At 39.4% G+C, this 23885-nt stretch overlaps 1 protein-coding gene across 1 annotated transcript in view; it reads left to right on the top strand.

Annotated features, from left to right (window-relative positions):
• DOCK4 (dedicator of cytokinesis 4) overlaps positions 1-23885 on the top strand; it is a 422803-nt gene that overhangs the window by 350540 nt on the left and 48378 nt on the right. Inside the window, exons 29-36 of the mRNA XM_080818711.1 lie at positions 1100-1200; positions 1640-1698; positions 10025-10173; positions 11879-11964; positions 16520-16546; positions 16691-16786; positions 17637-17697; positions 21820-21913. Coding sequence (XP_080674837.1) covers positions 1100-1200; positions 1640-1698; positions 10025-10173; positions 11879-11964; positions 16520-16546; positions 16691-16786; positions 17637-17697; positions 21820-21913 — 673 coding nt within the window. The remainder of the gene's footprint in view (positions 1-1099; positions 1201-1639; positions 1699-10024; positions 10174-11878; positions 11965-16519; positions 16547-16690; positions 16787-17636; positions 17698-21819; positions 21914-23885) is intronic.

The raw sequence follows: 23885 nt of genomic DNA, 5'->3' as shown, positions 1-23885 counted from the left end.
TCCCTATTGGATAACTAGAAAATACAAAAAAAGCACAAATCAGTGAAAACCAATGGAATTTAAACTTTGTATACTATGTCTTTATATCATACCATATAATAATAAATATATGAAAATTTCATGATTACAACTCTGCTTTTTAATATTTAGTTGTTTCTGCTATTTTATTCTTAGATATTACTCTGTGTGCCTTCTTACAATATAAAACTTGGCATATATCCTTAATTATTTTTTGGATATATATTTATAAGTGGAACAATGAGTTAAGGGTTATGCCAATTATATTTGATTTCCTATATATCTACCAACCTAAAATTATTGACTAAAATTCATATTTTAATTTAGTTTAGTTTAGTTTGTGAAGTATCTGTTCTTGACTTTTTTCATTATTTTGCTCATTCTTATATTTTTTGTTTATAAGAGCTCTTTATATATAAAAGATATTAATTCTTTATGATGTTTCTCCTTATTACTTCCAATTTTACTTGGTGTCCATGAAGAAATAGTTTCCTTCCATTATGTCATATGTTTTTGGTTAAGTTTATTTCTGGGAATTTTATTCTGATCTCTTTCTGGTGCTGTTTTTGGTATAAGAAACCTTAAACTCAAAAGATTTGTCTGGGCAGGGAATTTTTACATACTGTCTGAATTTAAAGCAATTAGCATACCCAGAGAAGTGTATGCCTTTTTTTTTTTTTTTAATTCTCCATTAAAAGGAGTTCCAAAAATGAATTCTCACAGGAATAAAATAACCCAACTTATACCTCAGACATATTATAAGAGAAACAAAGGATTTAACATACACCAGGGAGCTTAAGAAACCTGGGGTATGGCCCTGAAGCAGTATAGAAATAGATAGTATTTATTTGCTTTCCCTCCCTTGTTAGAGTAAACTTCAAGCATATGTAAAAGCAGAGAGAACAGTGTGATGAACCCCCATGTACCCATATCCAGATTAAACTATTATCCACACGGGGCCAATCTTATTTCAACTCTACCTCCATCCACTTACCAATTTTAAAGCAAATCCAAGATATGTCACTTAACCTGTAAATATTTTTGTAAACTATAGCATTTAAATGTTTTGTTCTTGTTTTAGATTTGGGATTCTTACTTTTACCTTGCCGTCATTTTTATCAACCAGTTGTGTCTTCAGTTAGAGATGTTCACACCTTCCAAAAAGAAGAAGGTGTTAGAAAAGTAAGTACCAATGTATAATTGGGTGGGAATATGAGGCAGATTGAATGTTGTGCCTTTAAGAGGGTGTTTGGTTTAAATGATTCATAAATCAGATATCCATAACTGGAAATGACAGTGGAGAGGCAATGAGCAAGAGGACAAGCAATCTTTTCTGGAAATTTTGAACTTACTTATACTTCTTTTTGGGTGAGGGAGCTCCATCTTTCAGAAATCAGTATATTATAGTAGCAAATTAATTAGAGGACAAATCTATTTCATTAAAGGATTTATATAAGGATTTGCATTAGAAGCATCAAGACATCTACATTAAATATCTTTAATTACAAACATAGTGTCTTTTAGTTCAGAAGAGACAAAAATACTTCTCTGTCCCAAAGAGACACAAATACTTCTTTGTTTTGAAGACTTTGTATCAGGTTTGCTTTCTGTTTTATTTCAGATATGGTGACATGCGCGTCACGATGGGTTGTGAAATTTTCAGCATGTGGCAAAACCTAGGTAAGTAATGGAAAGAGAAGCCCCCTCCATTGTGCAGTTTGTCACTGTACTTTTAAGTGTATAAATGAAGAAGACAACTTACAAGTGACAGTGTTTACATCAGTAAAGCCATCCTTAGAAAGTAATTGATATTTTGGCATTGAATATGGTTATAACTAACTTTTTAAAATTGGTATCTGTCTGAAAAATCATCTTACCTTTGTGTGTTTCATTATTAATAAATGATAAATTTTATTATCTAGCATTGCTCCAATAATACACACATGTTTAGTAATGAGCTAACCTTTCAGAATTTGGGATTGTAACAACTCAAAATTTTTAGAACTCTGAGCTTAGTCTATGAATCATAACAGATTTAGAATTAACTTTATGAAACACTGACTTGCGCACCAGTACTCTTAAAAACACCATGGATCTATATCATAAAGAGTATAGACAAAGGATTTTAAAGCCTCTGCAGTTGCTAAGAAACTATTAGATTCAATTTGGTTAATCCAACACAGCAGATAGAGCGTACTGCTCTGGCAAATTGATGACCCAGACCTGGTTGCGTGGAAAAGAATAATATTTGGAAAACAGATTGTCTTTTTTGTTGTTGTTGTTGTTGTTTTTAAAGATTTTATTTATTTGACAGAGAGATCACAAGCAGGCAGAGAGGAAGGCAGAGAGAGGAAGGGAAGCAGGCTCCCTGCCGAGCAGAGAGCCCGATGCGGGGCTCAATCCCAGGATCCTGGGATCATGACTTGAGCCGAAGGTAGAGGCCTTAACCCACTGAGCCACCCAGGCGCCCCGAAAACAGATTGTTTTACAATCGCATTGGCATAGGGTTTCTTTCTAGAGATTCCGACTTATTTAATTTTGTATGCTAACTGTGCAAGTTTATAGCATTCATTTACTATTATTGCATGGTAAACTTCTTATAATTCATTAAAGTGATGGGCCTATTTGAATTGAATATGTAATGATCTAAAAGTATCTTTCCTCTTGGACTCATCCAAGTACAACTTGGAAATGGCAGGATTTGTTTTCTGTAAATGAAAATAGAACCATTAGCGTTTTACTTCAGTTTATTTACAGAGTGATTTTTGACCACTGTATATATGCATAGCAATATTCATAGCAATTTGAGGAAGTCTTGAGCCCAGTGTTCGGTATTTCCTGGTAATTTCAGAAAATAAAAGTGAGTTGGCATCTTGAAAGCAACCTCCAGCTGTCTAAGGCCAGCCAGAAGTCCACGATGTATCTTTAGAGTCAGCCCAAAAAGAGCAGGAGTTTGTCTTATTTGAAGAGTACTCCTTTCAGTCTTTAGGTTTTGTTCATTCTCTGTGTTGTTTTTCAAAGCCCTGTAGTGTCCATATTGCATTTGGCATTAATTTAACAAGATGTTGTTATGCCAGTACTCTTTAGAACATTGGTTCTCATATAAGCCAGCAGCAGCAGCACCGGGAAGCTCGTGAGGAAGGGAAATCATCTGGCTCCGCCCCAGAGCTGTTGATTCTACTGAAACAGAATCACGGAGAGAGTGGAACACAGCTGAGTTTTCACAGGTTCTCCAGGTGGTTTTTGGCTAAAGATTGAAAAGCACTGCTTTAGATACTCTCCCGTTTCTCTGTTCTCCCAGCCCTAGAGGCTAGCTCTAGCTCAGTTATGGCAGTCTGTTAGAAGGCTCCTTAGGGGCACCTGGGTGGCTCAGTGGGTTAAAGCCTCTGCCTTCGGCTCAGGTCATGGTCTCAAGGTCCTGGGATTGAGCCTCACGTTGGGCTCTCTGCTCGGCAGGGAGCCTGCTTCCCCCCCCGCCCCCCGCCCTCTGCCTGCCTCTCTGCCTACCTGTGATAAATAAATAAATAAAATCTTAAAAATATATATATATATAGAGAGAGAGAGAGAGTTGAGTCTAAGGAGTCTTTCTTAATATTTATATATATTTATACATATATGTTTATACATATGTTTATATGTATAAATATATATAAATATTAAGAAAGACTCCTTAGAGTCTTTATATATATGTCTTATATATAAATGTATATATATTTATATATAAAAATATATATGTGTGTGTATATATATGTGTATACATATATATACATACATATATATACACACACACACACACACATATATATATATATATATATATAGAAAGACTCCTTAGACTCAACTATGGATTCCCAGCAGGACCTAGTTCAAATACAGGGTGGGTGTAAATTTTCACTTCATTCCTTCGTTTTCGGGTTATTTCCCTAGAGTTATGTCCTGATTTTTCTGAGACTTCCGAAACACAAGGTGAATTTTAAAGGTCACTGCTATTGTGCAACAGCTAGAATGGGGAAATGTTCAGAAATGTTGAAGCTTCTCTTCCAACATACATATATTCTTACAAAATGATAAGAAAAATTAAGTATTTAGAGTACTGTTTTAACACCCCTTTTAGACCTTAAGTCAGCTTGTTACTTAGAAATATGAAAATCTATTTGCTATAATTTGGTTTACCTATAAATATGTCCTGTTGAGTATATGCAATGCTAAAGAAGAATTTATTCAGATAATTACAGATATCCATTTCTTAATGGAACAGGACAATACATTTAATTTAATAGTTTGTGAGGCACTGGCTCTGTGCACATTATTTGGAGAGATACAAGAAAAAATGGACCATACCTGCACAGAGCTTAGTGTTTAAATCTCATATTTTAAACTTTTTGTGCGATTTCTGTGGAACAAGAAAATCTTGATAAAAATGAATTGTCGGTTTTAGTAAAGCAAGGAAGCTTTATGACTTCAGAAGTCAAGAGCCTCCATGGTTTTTAGTTTGAAAAAAACACTAACTTTTAGAAAATAAATTGCAAAGAAGAAATAATACTCAGAGTACTGAATACATTTTTTGCCACTTGAAAATACCCAGTTAGTCTAATATACAAACACAAACAGAAATTTTACAGAACAGTATTTTTAAATCGGATTTTGGTCATCAGTACTTACCTAGAAGTGTGGAAACTCTTGCATTCTTCAGGTAGAAACAGGGTTGGTTTTTCCCTTCTGTTGAGAACAAGGAATAAAGGGTACATGTAATTGAGTCTGCTTTTAAGCACAGAGCTGTACGATTTTCAAATCTTATCATTATATCCCCTTGAATTACCATTGAGCAATGGATCATGGAGTAATTATAGGACTGCCATACTCTATTCACAGTGACTGCACCATTTTACATTCCCATTAACAGTTCATAAGGGTTCCAGTCTCTCCATGTCCTTGCCAACACTTGTTCTTTTCTCTCTCTCTCTTTTTTTTTTTTTGAGAGAGAGAGAGTATGCGCACACATGGGTGAGTGGGGCAGGGGTGGGGTGGGGGTGGGGCGGGGTGGAGCAGAAGGAGAAGGAGAATCTTAAGCGGGCTCCACACCCAGCACCGAGCCTGATGTAGGGCTCAGTCCCACAATCCTGAGACCGTGACCGGGGCTGAAATCAAGAGTCAGATGCTTAACTGACTGAGCCACCCAGGCGTCCCACTTTTTTCTTTCTTTCTTTCTTTCTTTCTTTCTTTCTTTCTTTCTTTCTTCTTCTTCTTCTTTTTTTTTTTTTTTTTTTTTGACAGTAGCCATACTAACAGGTGTCAGGTGACATTTCCTTGTGGTTTTGATAAAATAATTTACTTTTGAAGAGTAAAGACCAAGGAGTGGAAAGTAAATACCTTTTCTTAAATGTGTTGTTCCTCAGTATTTTCATTTCCAAAAAGAAAGACTAAAATGCCCTGTCAAGGGAAGGGGGAAGGCATACAAATTTTATACATTAGTACTATGCTTACAAAATAGTCTACAAAGAAAGAAGCTAGTCTTGACTACTGTGTCCCAGCTTCGGCATTCATTGTGCTTCAAGGTTAAGCTTTTTCTTGCTATTTTTAGTAGAACCAACATTCTTACTAAATATAAAGTGGGCCCTTTTTTCCACATTTGCAAACACAGCGTCTTGTAACTGCCGTAAAAAAATCAATACTTCCCTAACAGGCTGTTCTGTGCCCATAAATATAAAACTCCAACAGCCCAAGTAGCAGATGCCCTAAATACTTCAAAACAAGACCATGTGGCTGACAATTAGAGATGGGGAAAGTATACTAAATCTTCAGTTTAAAAAGAAATCATTTAAGTAAAGTTTATTTTGCTGTTGTCATACATAGCTCCCAATTTTGCTTTGCTGATCAGGGAGGAATTAAGTTTTACATGGCGAGAGCCTGTTCAGGTTTACACAGGTTCTGTGTTGCCAAACTGTGTTTTCAGCAAATAAGGCTATCTTCATGCTTTCCTGTATAGTGATTTAAAAGTAGGTGTGGCCTGTCTACTGTCAGTAGAAAATCGGGCTGTAAAATGCAGTGTATGGACTTTGTCTGGATTAAGATTGAAAGAAACCAACTGTAAATAACGTGTTTTAGGACAATCAGGGAAATTTTTTTTTTAAGATTTTATTTATTTATTTGACAGACAGAGATCACAAGTAGGCAGAGAGGCAGGTAGAGAGAGAGGGGGAAGCAGGCTCCCCGCTGAGCAGAGAGCCCGATGTGGGACTCGATCCCAGGACCCTGAGATCATGACCTGAGCCGAAGGCAGAGGCTTTAACCCACTGAGCCACCCAGGCGCCCCGGGAAATTTTAATATAGGCTGAGCTTTAGATTGAGGAATTATTGTGTGCCATTGTTAGAGGTAATAAAGGCACTGTGATTATATATGTATAATATGCATATATATACACATATATAATCACAATGCCTTTATTACATATATATATGTTATATATATATATATATATATATATACACACACACATATATTTTAAAAAGATGCTTGCTGATTTGTGTACAAGTAGAATGATATGAAGTCTCAGACTTGCATTAAAGTACCCTAGGGGAGAGAAAAATCTTTGGGGTGATATGTAAAACAAGATTGGCAAAAATGTTGCTAATTGTTGAAGCTAGATGATGGGTATGTGGGGATCTGTTTTAGTGTTCTTTATAATTTTGTACATGTAAGATTTTTCATGGTAAAAAAATGTTTTATTGAGCTATAATGAACATACAGTGTTCTTTCAGCTTCAAGTAGACAACATAATGATTCAACAATTCTGTACATTACTCAGGATAAATGTAGTCCTTATCTGGCCCCAAACAATACACATTAAAACCTTTTTAAAAGAAAAAAATCAGGTTGTAAAATGCCTATAAGTAGGATTTTTTTTTTTCTTTTTACAAAGGAATTAAAAAATACTCAGGGAAACAATGATAAATAAGTACCTGCTAGTGATCTTCTTCGGAGAGGCCAAAGGATGCCAGGCTCAAGAAAGCTTAAAAATGAAGGTAATAATGTAGCAGCTCTGAGTCTCATTTCAACAGGCAAGGGAGGACTACTTGGGCTGGCAGGAAGTTCCATTTTATTTTGTCTTTCTTGCCACTTCTATTACCTCTTCCCCATACAGACCCAAAAGCTATGCCCAGATTTGGTGTCTTACAAAGTCTCGAAACTGTGGGGAGGCCCTCCTGGTTATTGGTCTGATGTCAAGGTGACCTTTGTCCTGTGTTCCTGGTTCCTTCGGTGCGTGGCTCTGCGGAGGGTACAGCGTCTGTGGTAGACTCAGCCTCAGAGACCTGCAGCCATCCCCTAGGGGCAGGCTCACAGACCAGGTGTAAGGCCTGCTCATCTCAGGCTGGGCCAGAAGTCTCTTTCCTCCATTTCTCTCTCTTCCTCTTTCTTGTCAGGATCTCTTGAATAAGCATTGAGTGGGTTAGGGTTTTACAAATGACAGGAAGAGTGATTGAGTTCAAGTTGCTTCTGCTTTCTGCCCTGACAAAAATAACCGAGGAAAGCAATCGCAAAAGCTGGTTGCTAGCTCCCTGCTTGAAATGCGTGTGTCGGGAGGATGGGGGAGATACAGGGAGAAGAACTGTGGATTGATGTTTCTCTGTATTCTGCCACAGTGGGTTCGTCCATCTTGAAAGGATTCATTCTTTCAGAGGAAAGTACGTAAGGTTAGATTAATAAGGAAGTTTCTTCTGATGAATAAGAAGGAGGTGTGCTTGCTCAGATGAGGAGAACTCAGGAGTCCCTTGGGAGAGAGAAAATTGTACCTGGGCCACAGAGAAAGGTAGGAAAGCAAAAGGAATTCTAAGCCAAGTTTATTCCTCACACATAATGGGTGTGGATAAGTGATTAAGAGATGGTGAGAAACAGGTTACTTTTAATGAAACCTCAAAGAGAAAGGAAAAGACAATGTGGCCTCAGAGGTGGGAAAGAAAGAGACTTTCAGATAAGCTGGGGCCTGTGACTTGTGTCCTGCTTATGTCCCACAGCACTGAGGAAAAGGACTGGGGGGCCACATCCTAAAGATGGCTGAACTCTCTCTAGGTACTTCCATTCACAAATGACTTCACAAACACCCTCTCTCTAATCTCATCCATCATTTTTTTCCAGTTTCCAAATTTTTCCTTTCCTATTCTTTCTTTTAAAAGCCCCTCTAGGGGTGCCTAGGTGGCTCAGTCAGTTAAGCATCTGACTCTTGATTTCAACTCAGGTCACAACCTCAAGGTCATGAGGTCAGGTCCTGTGTCCGGATGCTCAGCACAGAGTCTGCTTACGATGCTGTCCCTCTCCCTCTGCCCCCCACCATTCACTCTCTCAAAAAATAAAAAATTAGGGGCGCCTGGGTGGCTCAGTCAGTTAAGTGTCTGCCTTTGGCTCAAGCCATGATCTCAGGGTCTTGGGCTCTCGGCTCAGCAGGGAGTCTGCTCTTCCCTCTGCCCCTCCTTGTGCTCTCTCTGTCTTTCTCTCTCTCTCTCTCTCTGTGTCTCAAATAAGTAAATAAAATCTTTTTAAAAAATTAGAAATAAAGTAAGTTAAAAAATAAAAGCCCCCCAAAAGTCAATATAAATGTAAAGTGTGTATTTGCACCCTGGAGTTGTGTGTGTCTGAGCACCCTAATGCCTTCTAGTACAGAAAACGAAAGAGAGAAATTGATCATTAATGTGAAGGTATATAACTCCAAAATGTACCAGTAACTCTGAATGACATGATTTTCTGGGTATTTGACCCTTACTACAAAAAATGAGAGGTAGGAAAGAATAATAAGGGGGAAACCATCTTCTTTCATGAACCCAGGGCTCTTGTGCCCAGCTTCCCGACCTGTTCTGTGGATTTTAAATGGATGCTTTAAGTGTCATGTGCTTTCAGCCACAACGCTCAAGGTTAGCACTTGAGAAATAATGTGTTTTCCATTGTATGAGGTGTTCTTATTATCAAAGTAAGACTCTGAGATTTAACATAGACCATTGGTGTAATGGACTGAACTCAGTGCTCATCGGCTAGATGAGGTCACTGGTGTCCCTCCCACCCTCTACCTTCCTTTTCATGAAGTATCGGTATCATGCTTTGAGCACTTTGGTAATACACCATTTTGAGTTCACTGTTGTTATAGTGCAATCTTTTTAGAAAATTGTTACATACTTTTTTTTTTGGTTGACCACTTAGTTTTTTATTTAGGCTGTGTGTTATGTTTCAAAACATAAGAAAATTTATATGGAGGGGAGTCTGGAGAGGGTGGTGGGGTTATGGACATTGGGGAGGGTATGTGCTATGGTGAGTGCTGTGAAGTGTGTAAACCTGGCGATTCACAGACCTGTACCCCTGGGGCTAATAATACATTATATGTTTATTAAAAAATTTAAAAATTTAAAAAAAATTTATATGATGCAGGGACCACTTTTTTTCATATATAAAAATCTACTCTACTCTTACCATCCAGAGATAACCTTCATGGTTAACATTAGGGGATATAATCTTCTTGACTAGCATATGTAGTTGGTTTTTTTTGTTTTTTTTTTAATGAGAGAGGTACCTGTCCATACTGTATTGCGCCTTGGCTTTTTCAGTAAATTCTCTTGAAAAGATTTGCCTTTTATCCTTCCTTAACCTCAGCTTTAGTGACTGCATACAAATTTTAATGTGTGACTATATTATAGTGTACATAACCAATTCCTGATGATTTAACTTCTGGTGTAATTTTAATTTGTCACTTTTAATTTGTGATATAATTTTTCATGGTATCTTAGAGCCTTTTCTTAAACTGAAAAAGTAAATCCTTAATTTTTTAATAAAAAATGGAGAAATATTAACATATGAAAACTTAAGTGTTTGTATATCTGCTTAGAGAAAGACTTTCTTGCCTGGAGAGACAACTATAATTGAATATACTTGTGGCAATCATTTAAAATAAATTCAATAATATTAATTTTCTGAACTCCTATTAAGATTAAATATACTAAAACTCAAATGTGTTATTCAATTTAGGAGAGCACAAGCTTCATTTTATTCCTGCCTTGATTGGCCCTTTCCTAGAAGTGACCTTGATACCCCAGGCAGATCTCCGGAATGTCATGATTCCTATTTTTCATGATATGATGGACTGGGAGCAGAGGCGGAGCGGCAACTTTAAACAGGTAGGCGGATGAGCTTCTTAGAGCGGTTGGGGAGAATTTCAGTTTTTCTCGAGCATCTCTGAGCTACCAGATTCAACTCCAAGTTGGGAAGTGAGCACTGAGCACTCAAGAGACTTAGATTCCAGCCTGGTCTGCCTTCTCCCCTTCGCGTGACCTTGGTCACTTCTCCAGTCCTGCGTTCCCCTGAGCCTCCAGGGAAGCTCTCACATCCTCTTCTGCTTAAAAATTCTGTGATTTCCAGGGTTTCTGTTGAAGAGCTGGCAGAGACTTGATCTGTTCCCGGTTGGACACGACACAGAGGAATCAGAAGGCTAACCATTCTTAAAATCATGGACCTGTCTGTGGTCTGCACATTGCATTTGGTGAATGGTTAGGTTTTGAGCATTTGATGCGCAGTATGTTTTATTGCTTTTTGCCTGAAGTGCTGATAATTAATTTAAACAGGAAAGCAGTGGAAATTCTCGCATCTAGATTTCTAGATGAGCCTATTAGTTTCATTGACATAGGTTCTGAGAGCTCTGCTCCAGTTTTGGAAAGAATAGAAGTTTTTATTACAAAACTACATTACATAAGAAGTCAGCTGCTTTTTGCTGCGCCAGGTCACTCAAGTTGGAGATAGTCGCCTTCTTTCTGTTCAGGTAGTCACCTCACTGAGCTGTACACAGTCACCTGTGTGAAGGATCTGCTCCCCCCACCCCCCGCCATGATTCTCCAAATGAAGACTTTCTCAGCTTTTAGGAATGATTATCCACTCTGTGAGTGAGTGAAGGCGACCACAGACCCCTCCTCCTGCTGGAAGCATGCCATATCACCTGTATCAATATCTCATTTCAAGAAAGCAAATAACTGAATGGAAGGCTATTTTAAAATTGTACCTGCCTGGGGGAGACCCACTCTCCTTCCTTTGGCCTTTATAGCCTTATTAGAATTTGATTCCAAGGAATAACTGAGCTTAGTCCTTTGACAAAGTCAAGTATCTCTCCCAGTCTGTAGTTGCTTACCTCTCTGGCCATGCAGGATTGTTTCACTTTCTGTCTCTCTGTCTCAGACAGATGAAGGGCTATTTCTGCTTTCCTGATATTCAAGGCCCAAGGGATTTACATTCTTGAAGATATAAATGTTTTGACTGCAGGTTTTCAGGAAATATGTCCTTTCTCTCTCATGTAGCTTATTGCTGACTTAGAATATTTCCATGGATCTACCATCTGGACATGGATAAGGCAAGTTCTCAACTGGAGCAAAGATTTAGTGCAACCTCAGACTGTTTTGAGAAAGAAAATAGATAGAAAACACATCAAAGATTTAAATTAATGTCTGTGGGTATGTTACTTTGCTAATGTTCTTACACATCGAGTGATTTTTTTTTTTAAATAAGTAAGTAGGACTTGCCAGTTTTTATAGCTCTTCAAAAAAATTCAAGTGTTTAAGCTGGGCTGTAAACATTTGTGTTTGAATCAACAAATAGAAGTCTTTGGTGGCAGCAGATGACATCCCTCTAGGAGTTCGAAGTCACATTGCTCCATCTAAATTGGCCGCCTAGAATTCCAAGGGGGTGTCTGCTATTAACCACAGCTTATGATAATGTTGCTTTCACAAAATTTACTGTGTTTTTTTTTTTCCCTTGCAGATAGAAATACGTTTCGGTTTGCCTAGGGAACTCACTTGTGAAGGAGAGAAAAGGGAGTAATATTTGGGTATGTTTCAGGTGGAAGCCAAGCTCATTGACAAACTGGACAGCCTGATGTCTGAAGGCAAAGGTGATGAAACGTACCGCGAACTCTTCAACAGTATGTGAGTAATGCGTGTCTCCCCAGTCGGTTCCCTTCAGAGGATTTGGTGTCAGTGCTGAGCGCCCGAGAGCTGCAAAGACAGCTTGGGTCTTGCAGGAGTGCTTTGTCTTTGTGGAGTGTGAAATAAAGGATAATTGCCTAACTCTGGTGAAGGATCTTAGTATGCTGATGATTAGACCCCTTTCCTCATTTTAATCTCTGATTAGGTCAGATCACTTGTGTTACATAACAAATCTCAATATTTTCAATCCTAAGAATTAAAGCCGGGGCTGCAAAATAATGATTTTAAGTAGGGTTAAGAGTGGGAAGACGGCAGGGCGGGGGGTGGGGGGTGGAGAGACAATGACATAATTATCGGGTTCTTGTGCATTGCTCTCCAAAGCAAGATATCCTGGGCTGATTTCTTGATGGGTTGACTAAGCTAAGAGCTGGCCTCATTTTTCAGTACTTGATTTGATTCATTGATACTGATTGGTCACTCAGCATTATTAATTGCTTTCTAAATGTTTCTTGCTAGAGTATCACAGAACCAAGTCATTTTTAGTGAATTCTGTGATTTGGATTTGGATGGAGGCTAGAATGACTGCAGAGTGCTATAGGGGACTTTGAGGCGGTCCTTTCTGATAGAATGTGATCGCAGTCTGGGGTGAATTGCTAGACCTAGTTCTCATCACTGTGTGAGATGGCCAGAGAGGACATGTAAGAGTGTTTTAGTACTTTAGGGTTTTCATTCTAACACTCGTTTTCTCTACAGTTTTCTATGGATCTTAGCCATTTTCAGCCCGAATATGTTAATAAAGTATTTCTGTTTGAAGGCAGGACTAGCTCCTTGTGCCTGGAAAATGTTTACAGTTCTTTCAGAAGTACAAAAATCATTCAGCAATACATCTTTCTGTTACAGAATATGCTCTGCCTTGTATGTGTGCCCAAGCATCACGTCCAGCCATTCATGCTTCAGAATTGATAGCCGAGTGCCAAGTTGTATACTTTGTTTTACGATCGTTACTTTAGAAAAGTAGATGTATTATTAGTATCCAGATTTAGAAGGCATTATTAGTGACTGATAGGTTTCAACTTGCCTGATTCAGAATCATCCCTGAACCTTTTAAGAAAATTACATTCAAAGGAAAAGCCAAGAAGGGTACCCAGATTTCTTGGGATGGTGGTGGGTGATGATAACATAGATTCTTTGTACTGACTCCTGAACAAAATCATTTTCTTCTGGTACTTCAATTAAACTGGAACTTTTAGTAATTATTCACCAAGCCCTCGTTCATTCTAGTGTACAAAGCGCCTGTGTTTCATGACAGCTGGAGTTTAGCAAGAACTCTGATTAAAACCTCATCCAGGGTAATAAATTGCCTTTGAAAACTGTTCTCATTTCAGTTACCAGTCCTTGGTTTGAACAAAGAACTAAAATGAGAAAGCACTCGATGAAATGAATCTCAGGAGATTTGTGATTAATTATTTATAATAAATTCACAAGATTAATAAATACATCATTTTATAGTGCCTCTTCTCTACTTTAATAAAGGCCTATAGCTTGCAATTTGGATTGCTTGTGTCTAAATGAGGCTTTGAAATAGAAGATGTACCTTGACGTTAGCATGAAACCAGTAATTAATATATTAAGCCTCTGTAGTTAAGACTGTTTTAAGGTGCCTGATTCATTCAATGGAGATTATTTTTCTTTTGTGATTTTTAACATATTATTAGAAATGTTACTATAAATATTTTTCTTTCATGCTTTTCCTACCAGCATATTGGGTTTAAATAAAACCTAAAGTGATAATTAAACATCATTACTACCTGGGTTCAGAAAAGAAAGTGAAAAGCCAGCCATGTTTCAGGAAACAATGAAGTGCTTCTTTGGCAATAGAAGTCACCACGAATTAGTATAAGCACAATGAGTCACTGCACACATTATGAATTGGGAACACATGCCGTTATGGTACAGATTCTCATTTGTTCTCTGTAGTTCATATCTAAAACTTCTTCAGTTTTGTTCAGAAGCTGAAAGTAGCTTCCTCCTTCCTGCAAATGTAGGAGTTGCCCAAAGAGCCTCCTTAGAAGGAGACTTGAAATGTGTGCAGTGGTTTCCTTCCTAAGAGCTAGCTCACCTTTCTCCACCCCACCCCCCAACATTGTCTTCATGGACCCATACTCCATCTTTTTGAGTAAGTAGGATTCAGGATTTATTATTTTTGATAATGCTGGAAGTGTAGATCATTGACACCAGTGTGCTCTTTCCAGCATAGAGTGTCAGAACTAAATTCGGCTTCCCCTGGCTCTGCTTGGTTTGGTTTTATTTACCAAGTACCTCCCTGGGGCAGGTGCTGTCCTAAGGCTGAGGACACCGCAGGGACTGTGCTGTGGGAGCACACAGTAGGGTGCTTTCTTGACGAGCCGCCATCCCTCTCCCTCTTTCTCATATGTTGCTCTAAACAATTAGGTAAGACTCCAGGTCATTCCAGAGGTCTTTATTTGGCAGTCACACATCAAATTCTAGTTTGGAGGCTGAGCAATGGATACACGACATGTATCTCAGGAGTCTGGCTCTTCTCTTTGGATTAAGAAGAGCATGGACAGACAGACACAGGTGTTTCCTGTAGGAGGGATGGCCTCACCACCACTGCGTGGTGATGTAGAGAGAAGCAAAGTTAGGGTCAGATCCTACCTCCCCTTGTTGATGTTCTTTCCCAGAGTAAGAGCTTTCTGAGCGTTATGTTGTCCTCTAGGACTCTGGTTTACCCCTCTCTCCACTGGTAGGGAGGCCCACTGCCTATCAGCTAGCAGTAAGAGATCACCCTTCACTGTTCTCGGGTGAGTTCCCCGTGTACTCAGCGTGCGCACACGGGCCAAATAAAAACACAGTCTCCCTGAAGTTGGCTAGACTCTTCTCTTCTGGCCGCGAGGCTCCCCTTCTCAGTCTGTATCAGATAAACTGGGAGAACCTGCTTCCCGATAGAAAGAACAAGCCTGGCTGCGAGAGCGGATGGATCGGGGTCTAGACTTGGTCCTGCCATTTGGGGCTGGGATTCCTGAAGGTTAAGCGGGCGCTGCAGAGGTGTGCCTCTTCTTCCAAGAGGGTTTATGGAGCTCTGATTTCTGACTGCATCAGGAGGCTGTGCAAATTAATGAAATTCATGCCTGCAAAAGAAGTCTCCCTATATTTTTAGAATTATTACTTAACTTGAGTTCTTTGTTTTTCAGCCTATAAAGTATATGAGGTGTGGGCTGTCACTTGGGGAAATTTCTACATCACCCTGCACTGCTTTGGCAGGCAGATTTGCATTTGAGGACTTGGTTCGAGACCAGTTTGGCATTTAAGCTTGAAACAGGTGCTGTTCAGAGGGTTTTTAAAAGAAAACTCACTTAAAACAAACGAGGGGACCATCCCTGGCAGATTAGTCAGAGCAAGCTCCATCCCATGGTATAGGACTTCTCTCCCTCCCTCCCCCCACTTAATCTAGGAAGCAATTCAGAATAACCCAGGAAACGAATGCTCGGGGATACATAGGCAACAGATGAGGAGACAAGGCAGAAGGCTGGGCTCTGGAAAGGCAACAGCAAGAGGAAGTAGGGAGAGAAATTGGGAAAGAACATAGCACCAGGAAGGAAGGAAGGAAGGAAGAAAGAAAGGAAGGGAGGGAGGGAGGGAGGAAGGAAACTAGCTAGTTTTGGCAGAATAGCTTTTTTTCTTTAGTGTTTGTTTCTGCTTTAAGCACAATATGTGATTGGCTTAGGTTGTGCTTGTGAGAAGTGTTTTCTTTCTCTGGTAATCCCAAAACCAAGATGAAAAGGAAACGATTTTAGACAGAAAGGATCTTTAAAGGCGGAGGGCTGGGGAAGGATCCTCCCATTGCCATGCCTCTGTTCTTACTTTTATCCTTTGGGGAAAGTTCAGTCATAAAGGCTTTGCCAAGTGTATGCTTAATTTGCCAAGAGGCAGGAGTGAAAGTCAAACAGATCCTAATTATTCAGGTTGTTGTGATTCTGTGTTTACCTAGTGCCTCTGCTCCAAGGTGCTTAAGATTAGGGAAAATGTAGGAGGAGAGTTGTGGTTCAGTACTTGTCACCAACCTGCTCTAACAGCCTCATAGACAATCCCCTGTGATTAATGACAAAATGAATGAAACTGTTGAGTGAGTGCACAGATAGTACAATATGTATTGAGTGGGCAAATGTGAAGGGAAAGGAAAAAACGCAAAACGTCATACCGTCTGTACAAGGATTTTCCTCTAGCAGTTGCATTGCAGTAAAATTGCCTGGATGAAGATGCATTCCACCGAGAGGTAGGAAAACATTTTTATGTGAATAACAGCAAGATCTTATTTCAAAGTAAACTTAGAGGTACTCCTGTTTTCTCTCTTCGCGGTGTTATTTGCTGTGGTAAGGCTCACGCCTCTGCTAGTGTAGGAGAGAAGCTAGGGGAGAATGTCTTGGAGCTCTGGGGTGCTTGTATAGTTTGAAAATATGATCATATGCATGTGTTCGTATTTTATGACTTGGATAATCTGAAAATCAATTTGCTTTGTCAATGCTTCCTGGATTAGAATTCCGCTATTTGGTCCCTATCCTAGGTAAGACATTGTTTGCAAATCGTGCTACTTGTGCGATGTTGGAGTGGTTGCTAAGGCATTTAAGGTACTGATGAAAGTAAGATGGTTGTCATGGTGACTGATAAAAATAAGTGTTGAAAATGCCCTGCATTCTTTCTTTTCCAGTCTATTAAAGAAAATTGAGCGGGAAACATGGAGGGAAAGTGGCGTTTCATTAATTGCCACTGTAACTCGTCTGATGGAGAGGTTGTTAGATTACAGGTAAGCTGAGTCCCCTGCTTCTCGGGTATGCTGTGCTCCAGCTGGGAAATCAGAGTCAGGATCCAGTCAACTTTCTGCTGGAGTTAATCATCAGCCCACAGTACCTTGTGCAGTAAGATAATGGACCTATCTAGCTGGTTCGGAGTTTTTAGTTCATTTTTCCCCCCTTTTCTCTCTTTTGTTTGGTGGACCGTTCTTTCAAAGTCTTAGTGAATTGAGAAGGTTCTCAGAGTCCCATGAGTAAAGGGATCTTTTTTGGTGTTTAGACTCAGCCATTGACACCAGCAAATCTTTCGGTTTTAGGGTGAAGACAGTGTAAACGAGAATTGTATGGTCAGGCTGCTTTCTTATGAAAGGGGGGTAAAAAAAAAATGAAAGGGGAGGTGGCATGTGAAGTGCACACTGTTACCTTTCATAGATGCAATTTTTTGATTTTTAAATTATCTCAACTGTTAAAGCAGTTCATCCCCTTCAATGCGCGGTGTTTTCCTTTTAAGAATGAAACCCTCATTCTTGTTGTTGATGGCCAGGCTTCCAGTTACTTCCCACCCCTCTGGAAGAAGGTGTATAAGAACACATCTTCACTCCTCCTTCTGGGGGATGGGGGTGGGGAGCCTGTCTATTGAGAAGGAGCAGCAGAAATGGTGCTCAGGAGTGTCTCACCTGAGACCCTGCAGCCTGGGGCGGCTCCGCTAGTCCCCAGAGCCCCCTTCTCAAGGGCAACTTGCGAATTGCCTCCGGTCTCTGACAATACTTCCCCCTACCCTCCCCCAGTCCCACCCCCATGGAAGAAACTGTGTTTGCCCCTAGGAAGGAAGTTCTAAGTTCTGACTCTTGCTTTTTGTTTTAGGGACTGCATGAAAATGGGAGAGGTAGATGGCAAAAAGATTGGCTGCACGGTTAGCCTTCTGGTTAGTAAACTATTCCTCTCTTCCTCCTTGTATCCTAACGTTTGATTCACAGAATCGTTCTGTTTGTTCACAGAAATACTGTTTCGATTGTTTTTAGTTTACAATGTGTTTTTATCTGGATGCTTCTTAGAAGAGCTTGGAAGTGTTTTCAAAAGAAGCATAGCGAGCTTCAGGTTGAATTAAATCCCCCAAAATGCTCAACCAGAACGTCGCAGAAGGTCCCCAGCGTGTAGCCCGTGGCTCTGTGAGATCAGAGAGCGATGCCCCCTCCCATCCTGTGGCGCTTTACCCTCCGGGAGTCTTTTGTGGCTCTCCTAGAAAAAGGCACAACGTCCCTGGATAGAGCTCTTTCTACTTCTCTGTAGACAGTTTCTGTCCTTGTTTTTATATTCATTCTACATTTTAATGAATATTAGTCATCTCTTCTTTGGTGAACAAATGACAGTTTCTGTTTAACATACTAATTTTCACTCTCTAGCTTGTTTGCAAATTAAGTGTCTAATACCATGCTCATGAAGTTTTGCATCATAACTAAGATAAGCATATTAATTGATCACCCAAAGAGAACATTTTTTAGGAGTAAAATTAAATATTATGTAAGGAAAACAGGCTACACCATGATTGTCCTGGAACACTCAATTGTATTAAAATGTCTCATCCCTAAGTGTTAAATAGGATGGTATTCTCACCCCAGAGCTGAAAAATGACCATACATAGAGACATTCATTTTTTTTTACATTTTAATATCAGATATATTGATGCTTTTGGTAGTTTCCCTTAGTCAGATATGAAATACAGAAATATGTGACTGCTTTCAGGTCTAAATTTGTGAGAGCCAAGGTTTCTTTTTCGTATGTTGCAGAATAGCTGAAACCTCACAGCTGTTCTGAGTCCTTGTATAGACGTTCTTCTCCTGACTCTGATGGTCGGAATCCCTCACACGCCCTGCGGGGTCTCTCTTTGCCGGCACCTTGGAAGTGTCTTTTGCCCCCACTCTCATCTGTCTTGTCCTCGCTCACCAGCTTCAGTCTTTCCAGTCTGCTCTGTTTATTCCCTTCACAGCCCCTTGTCGAAGCACAGGACTTCTGCTCCCTTGTTACCAGTTTCCCTAGTCTGTGTCCCTCACTGCACTCAGGCTCACCTCCAAGTAGATGTCCATGTCCTTCTTTACCATACCCGCGGCTTGTTCCTCATTGTGAACGCATGTCCCACATCTCCACCTCCGAAATCAGTCACTAGAAATAGTGAGACCTGAGAGTCCTCTATCCGGCCCCATCTTGTGGTACATTTTCTGACATAATTTTTGTCATCAGACCTAACAGTGACCTCAGGCCACCGGACCAGACCCCCGAGGTCAGCCCACTCACCTCCCATCTGAGTTCTCATGTCTAACGTTTGAGCATCGTCATTACCACTTTTAAGTCTCCTGCATGTGTTTCCCCAGTGTCTTGCCTGCTGCTGCCAGCCTTTTACCACATTCGAGAGCCTCGGCCCAAGCTGCCTCTATATCCCTACCTGGCCATCAGTGTTTGGGCAGAAGAGCCCAGTGCTCTGTCACTTTTAATCTTCTTAGTCCATCAGCTTAACCCTGGCTTTTCCCCAACACTGACCACAAAGTTTCATAAATAACCTCAAAGGACAACCTGTACTTTTTTCCAGAAGAATCTTCTTCCCTTGTCTCCATCTTCTTCCACAGTGCCCTCCGTGTGGAGGTTAACAGTTACATGCAGACTCCAGGTTCATTTCCTCAGTTGGTGTAGCAGAAGAGATCATTTCCCTGGATGAAGGAATGAATGCTCTGCCTAAAATACGTGTAGTCCCCCAGTAGGAATAAGCCAGAGACCTAATAAAATCAGTGGCCCCAGTAGGATTCACTTGACACAAAGAATTTATCCTTTTGGCTTTGCATTGACCAAGAACAGTCTTTATAGAAAATGTTAACATTTTTTTAAAAGATTTTGTTTATTTATTTGAGAGAGAGAGTGAGATAGAGCATACACTGGGGGAGAGGGAGAGGCAGACTCCCCACTGAGCAGAGAGCCCAACATGGGGCTTGATCCCAGGACCCTGGGGTCATGGCCCGAGCCAAAGGCTGATGCTTAACCAACTGAACCCCCAAAATGTTAACATTTTGAAAGCTGTTCTAATTTCAAACTAGCACAAGAATGCTTATTATCAAAGTGCCAAATATATAACTTTGAAGCTAATCTTTTTAGCTTCTAGTCCATATGGAAAGTGCTTGATGTTTTCTAGTAGTAATATGGTTCTCTTCAGGTACTCACTTCCTCTTAGAGATTTTCCTTAACTCTTTGGAAGGATTAATTCCAGATTGTCTTCAGGAGAGCTCTGGCTTCCTTCACAAGATTGAAGTTAAACTGTAGTGTTAAATTGGTAAAAATGCATAATGTTTGACATGACTCATACTAGGAAATGTAATTATTGTTTTGTTCTTTGTGTCACAAGTTTTGCCAGACATATGTGAAAAATTCTCATCTATTGACTGGAGAGATTTTTCTTCTTCTTCTTCTTTTTTTTTTTTTTTAAGGAGAATTATTCATTTACAGAGTGATCACTTATTTTGTTCTCAAAAAAAAAAAAAAAAAATGCTGCTTCTTACCAAAAAGCTATTAGAGCAAATCATCCCTTAATAATGTAAAAAGCCTGCTGTGGGGTTGTTAGACTTGTGTTTACGGTACAACAGTTCTTGCTAATTAAAATTATTTTGGTCATAATAAGAGAGATGCGAATAGCATTATTTACTTAGATTTTTAAGGAATGCCAAGATCTATAGGAGACAAGAGGAAAAGGGGGAGGATAATGGTATAAATTGGAAGAAAAAATTTTTTATGATGCATTCAACTAAATGTCAGTGCCTCAAGGTAAGAAGAGTTCTCATATGGAAGAATAGACAATATTAGGTAGTGGACAGAAGGTACATTTGACAGAAGGTCCTCGGGCTTGAAGCCAAGTGCAGTTTAAGCAGCCACATTGGCTGGTTTGGTTCATCACCAGAGCCCTGTCTAGCCAGTCAGTTCCAAAGATTTTTAGAATTCCTGATCTTTCCCCCTTAAAGAAGACCTGTCACTCCTTCAGGCCAACAGATTTATCCCCGTATCGCCTCTCATTTTCCCTTCCCCATACCAGCCACGATCAGTCAACAATAGTGATGGTAGTTCAGAGAGCTCGTGCAGCGATTTCATAATGCACAAATGATCTGCCAACAAAATGTGCCCCATTTAGAACCTCACAGTGTCCTGCTTTTGCTGGAACCTCGTGTCATGTACATTTTTCTTCCTGTTTACTAAGTTCAGTGAGGGCTAAGGTATTTTGTACGATGTGGTAGAGGAGTACATGTGGGTGTTTATAGCTTACACCCTTGAAAACCCAACATAATGGGTCCAGGTAAGTCAGAGTTGAATTTTTCATAACTAACGTTAAAACATTTTGGGGAAGATTGGTAAGCTCCAGATACTTTTTAAAAGAATAAAATATTTTCAGTAAGCATGCCCCTCTAATAATAGTTTGAAATCTCTTGTTAACAGTCCCTTTCCTGGAAGTATTGAGACCCCAGCATGAGTAAGAAACTCTGAATAGTACCTTACCAAAAAAGAGCATTTTCATTTACCCTCTTTTACATGATTTTTCAGGGGAAGAAAAAATGCTTTTACATTATTTTTACTCATCCTTACTTATATAGATCTTAGAAACTTTTTTTTCTTCAGAGCAAAATATGTTTGAAATTTGAAATTAAGCTATGCTTGGAATATCAGTGCTCGGATTTAACAAGTGGATTAATCTATTATGTTATTTTTAATATATTTTTTAGTTGACTAGGCAGTAAAACTAACAAAAAAATAATAGAATACAAAATAAATGTGAGTCACTGGCAGTAATGTTCCCCAAGTGTTACCAACTTATCCAATAAATTGCTAGGTAATGTTTAACATAGTGTTGCATTAAGAGTATATCACTGGGCCTCCTTCCTTAATTTTTAAAAAGACATTTGTATGGAAAAATGTGTCCATTCTTGTAGTTCCAAACACGGAACTTCACAGAGTAAAAAGCAGCTGTTTGCAAACCTGACTGTTGAGGAACGATCCATACTTGTATTCTTTTTTACAGAACTTCTATAAGACTGAACTAAACAAGGAAGAGATGTATATACGCTACATCCACAAACTCTATGATCTGCATCTCAAAGCGCAAAACTTCACAGGTAATTCTGTCGTTTGGCTCAGGCTGGGGAGAGTGGGCTGGACACTGGTGTATCATACACGGTCCGTCCTTTGCTTTGTATAATTAGAGCTGGAACTCAAGCATTTGTCCTTTATAATGGAAATTTTCCATTGGACCTATTTTTCAGGTACTCCATTTTAATTTATTGGCTTTTTTACTATGTCTCTTGGCATTGTTTTTTAGAGGTTGCTTTTGGGAGTACAAAATACATACCTCACTTTTTGGAGCCTACTTACAGTTGGTATTTTACCACTTCAAGTTAAATAATGTTATGTTGTAGTTCCCCTACGTATTATGTGTGCATACATTGAAAACCCCACCAGATAATGCCATCATTTTTACGTTAACAGTCATACCTATTTTATTTTATTTTTAAAAGATTTTATTTTATTTATTTGACAAAGATCACAAGCAGGCAGAGAGTCAGGCTGAGAGAGAGGAGGAAGCAGGCTCCCTGCTGAGCAGAGAGCCCAAAGCAGGGCTCGATCCCAGGACCCTGGGATCATGACCTGAGCCGAAGGCAGAGGCTTTAACCCACAGAGCCACCCAGGTACCCCCACAGTCATACCTATTTTAAAGAATTTAGTGGATTAAATGGTCTGTCTTTGTTGCTCATATATTTACTGTTTGTGTTGCTCTTTCTTCCTTCATGGAAGTTCTCAGTTCCTCTTTGTTATCATTTTTATTCAACCTAAAGAATATTTCTTTTAAAGTAGATCCAGTGGTGAAGGGCACCTGGGTGGCTCAGTCAGCTGGGCGGCCGACTCTTGGTTTCCGCTCAGGTCATGAGCTCACAGTTGTGGAATCAAGTCCCAAGTAGGGCTCTGTGGTCTGTGGTTGGTACAGAGTCTGCTTCAGATTCTCTCTCCCTCTTCTTGTCTCTCTTTCTCTTTCTCAAATAAATAAATAAAATCTTCAAAAACAGAACAACAACAAAAAAGTAGACCTGGCGATGAAGAATTCTCGTTGTGTTCCTTCGTCAGAGAAGTCTTTGTTTTGCCTTTATCCCTGAAGGATACATCTGCTGGATATCAAATTCTAGGTGGATAGTTCTTTTGTTTCAGTACTTGGAAAACATTGCTCTGCTGTCTTCTGGCCTCCGTGGTTTCTGATGCAAGATCAGCAGTCACCAAAATTGTGTCCCTGTGTATAATGTGTAAGTTTCTCTGGTTGCTTTCAAGACTTTATCTTCGGTTACTAGCAGTTCGATTATGATGTATATGGTCATGGCTTTCTTTAAGATTATCCTGTCTGGGTCCACGGTGTTTCTTGAATTTATAGACTTATTTCCTTCACCAGATTTGGGAGGTTTTCTGGCATTATTTCCTCAAATGTATTTTCTGCATTGGTCCTCTTTTGGAACTACAAGTGGCATGAATGTTAGGCCTTTTGGTATTCTGTAAATTCTTGGGTCTCTGTTCATTTTTTTTTCCCAGTTTTTCTTCTTTCTTGTTCAAATTAGATCATTTCTGTTGATCCATATACAAGTCGATTGGCTCTTCTGTGCCATTTCCATTCAGCTACTGAGCCCTTCCAGTGAAATTTTTTGTTACTGTATTACCCATTTCTAAAATTTCCTTTGCTTTTTTCCTTTTCTTTTCTTTCTTTTTTTTTTTTTTTTTTAGTTTCTTTTTCTTTATAGGAAACTTTATCTTTCTGTTCAAGAGTGTTCACTTTTACTTAAAGGAGCATGGTTATAGTAACTTCTTCATAGTATTTCTGTAAATCCAACAACTGAATCTTGGGGTTGGCATCTGTTAATTGCCTTTTCCCTTTGAAATTTTTTTGGTTATCCTGTTTCTTTGAATGTCAAGTCATTTGGGGTTGTTTCATGAGCATTTTGAATATTATGAGACTCTGGGTTCTGTTGAAACCTTCTGGAGAAAGAGGGTTTTTTAAATTTCAGCAGACAGTCCAATTAGATTCAAACCTCAAGTCCTAAACCACCTACT

This window comes from Martes martes (assembly GCF_963455335.1).
Source record: "Martes martes genome assembly, chromosome: 11".
In the NCBI taxonomy this organism is placed as follows: Eukaryota; Metazoa; Chordata; class Mammalia; order Carnivora; family Mustelidae; genus Martes; species Martes martes.
This window is presented reverse-complemented; position numbering and strand designations above follow the sequence as displayed.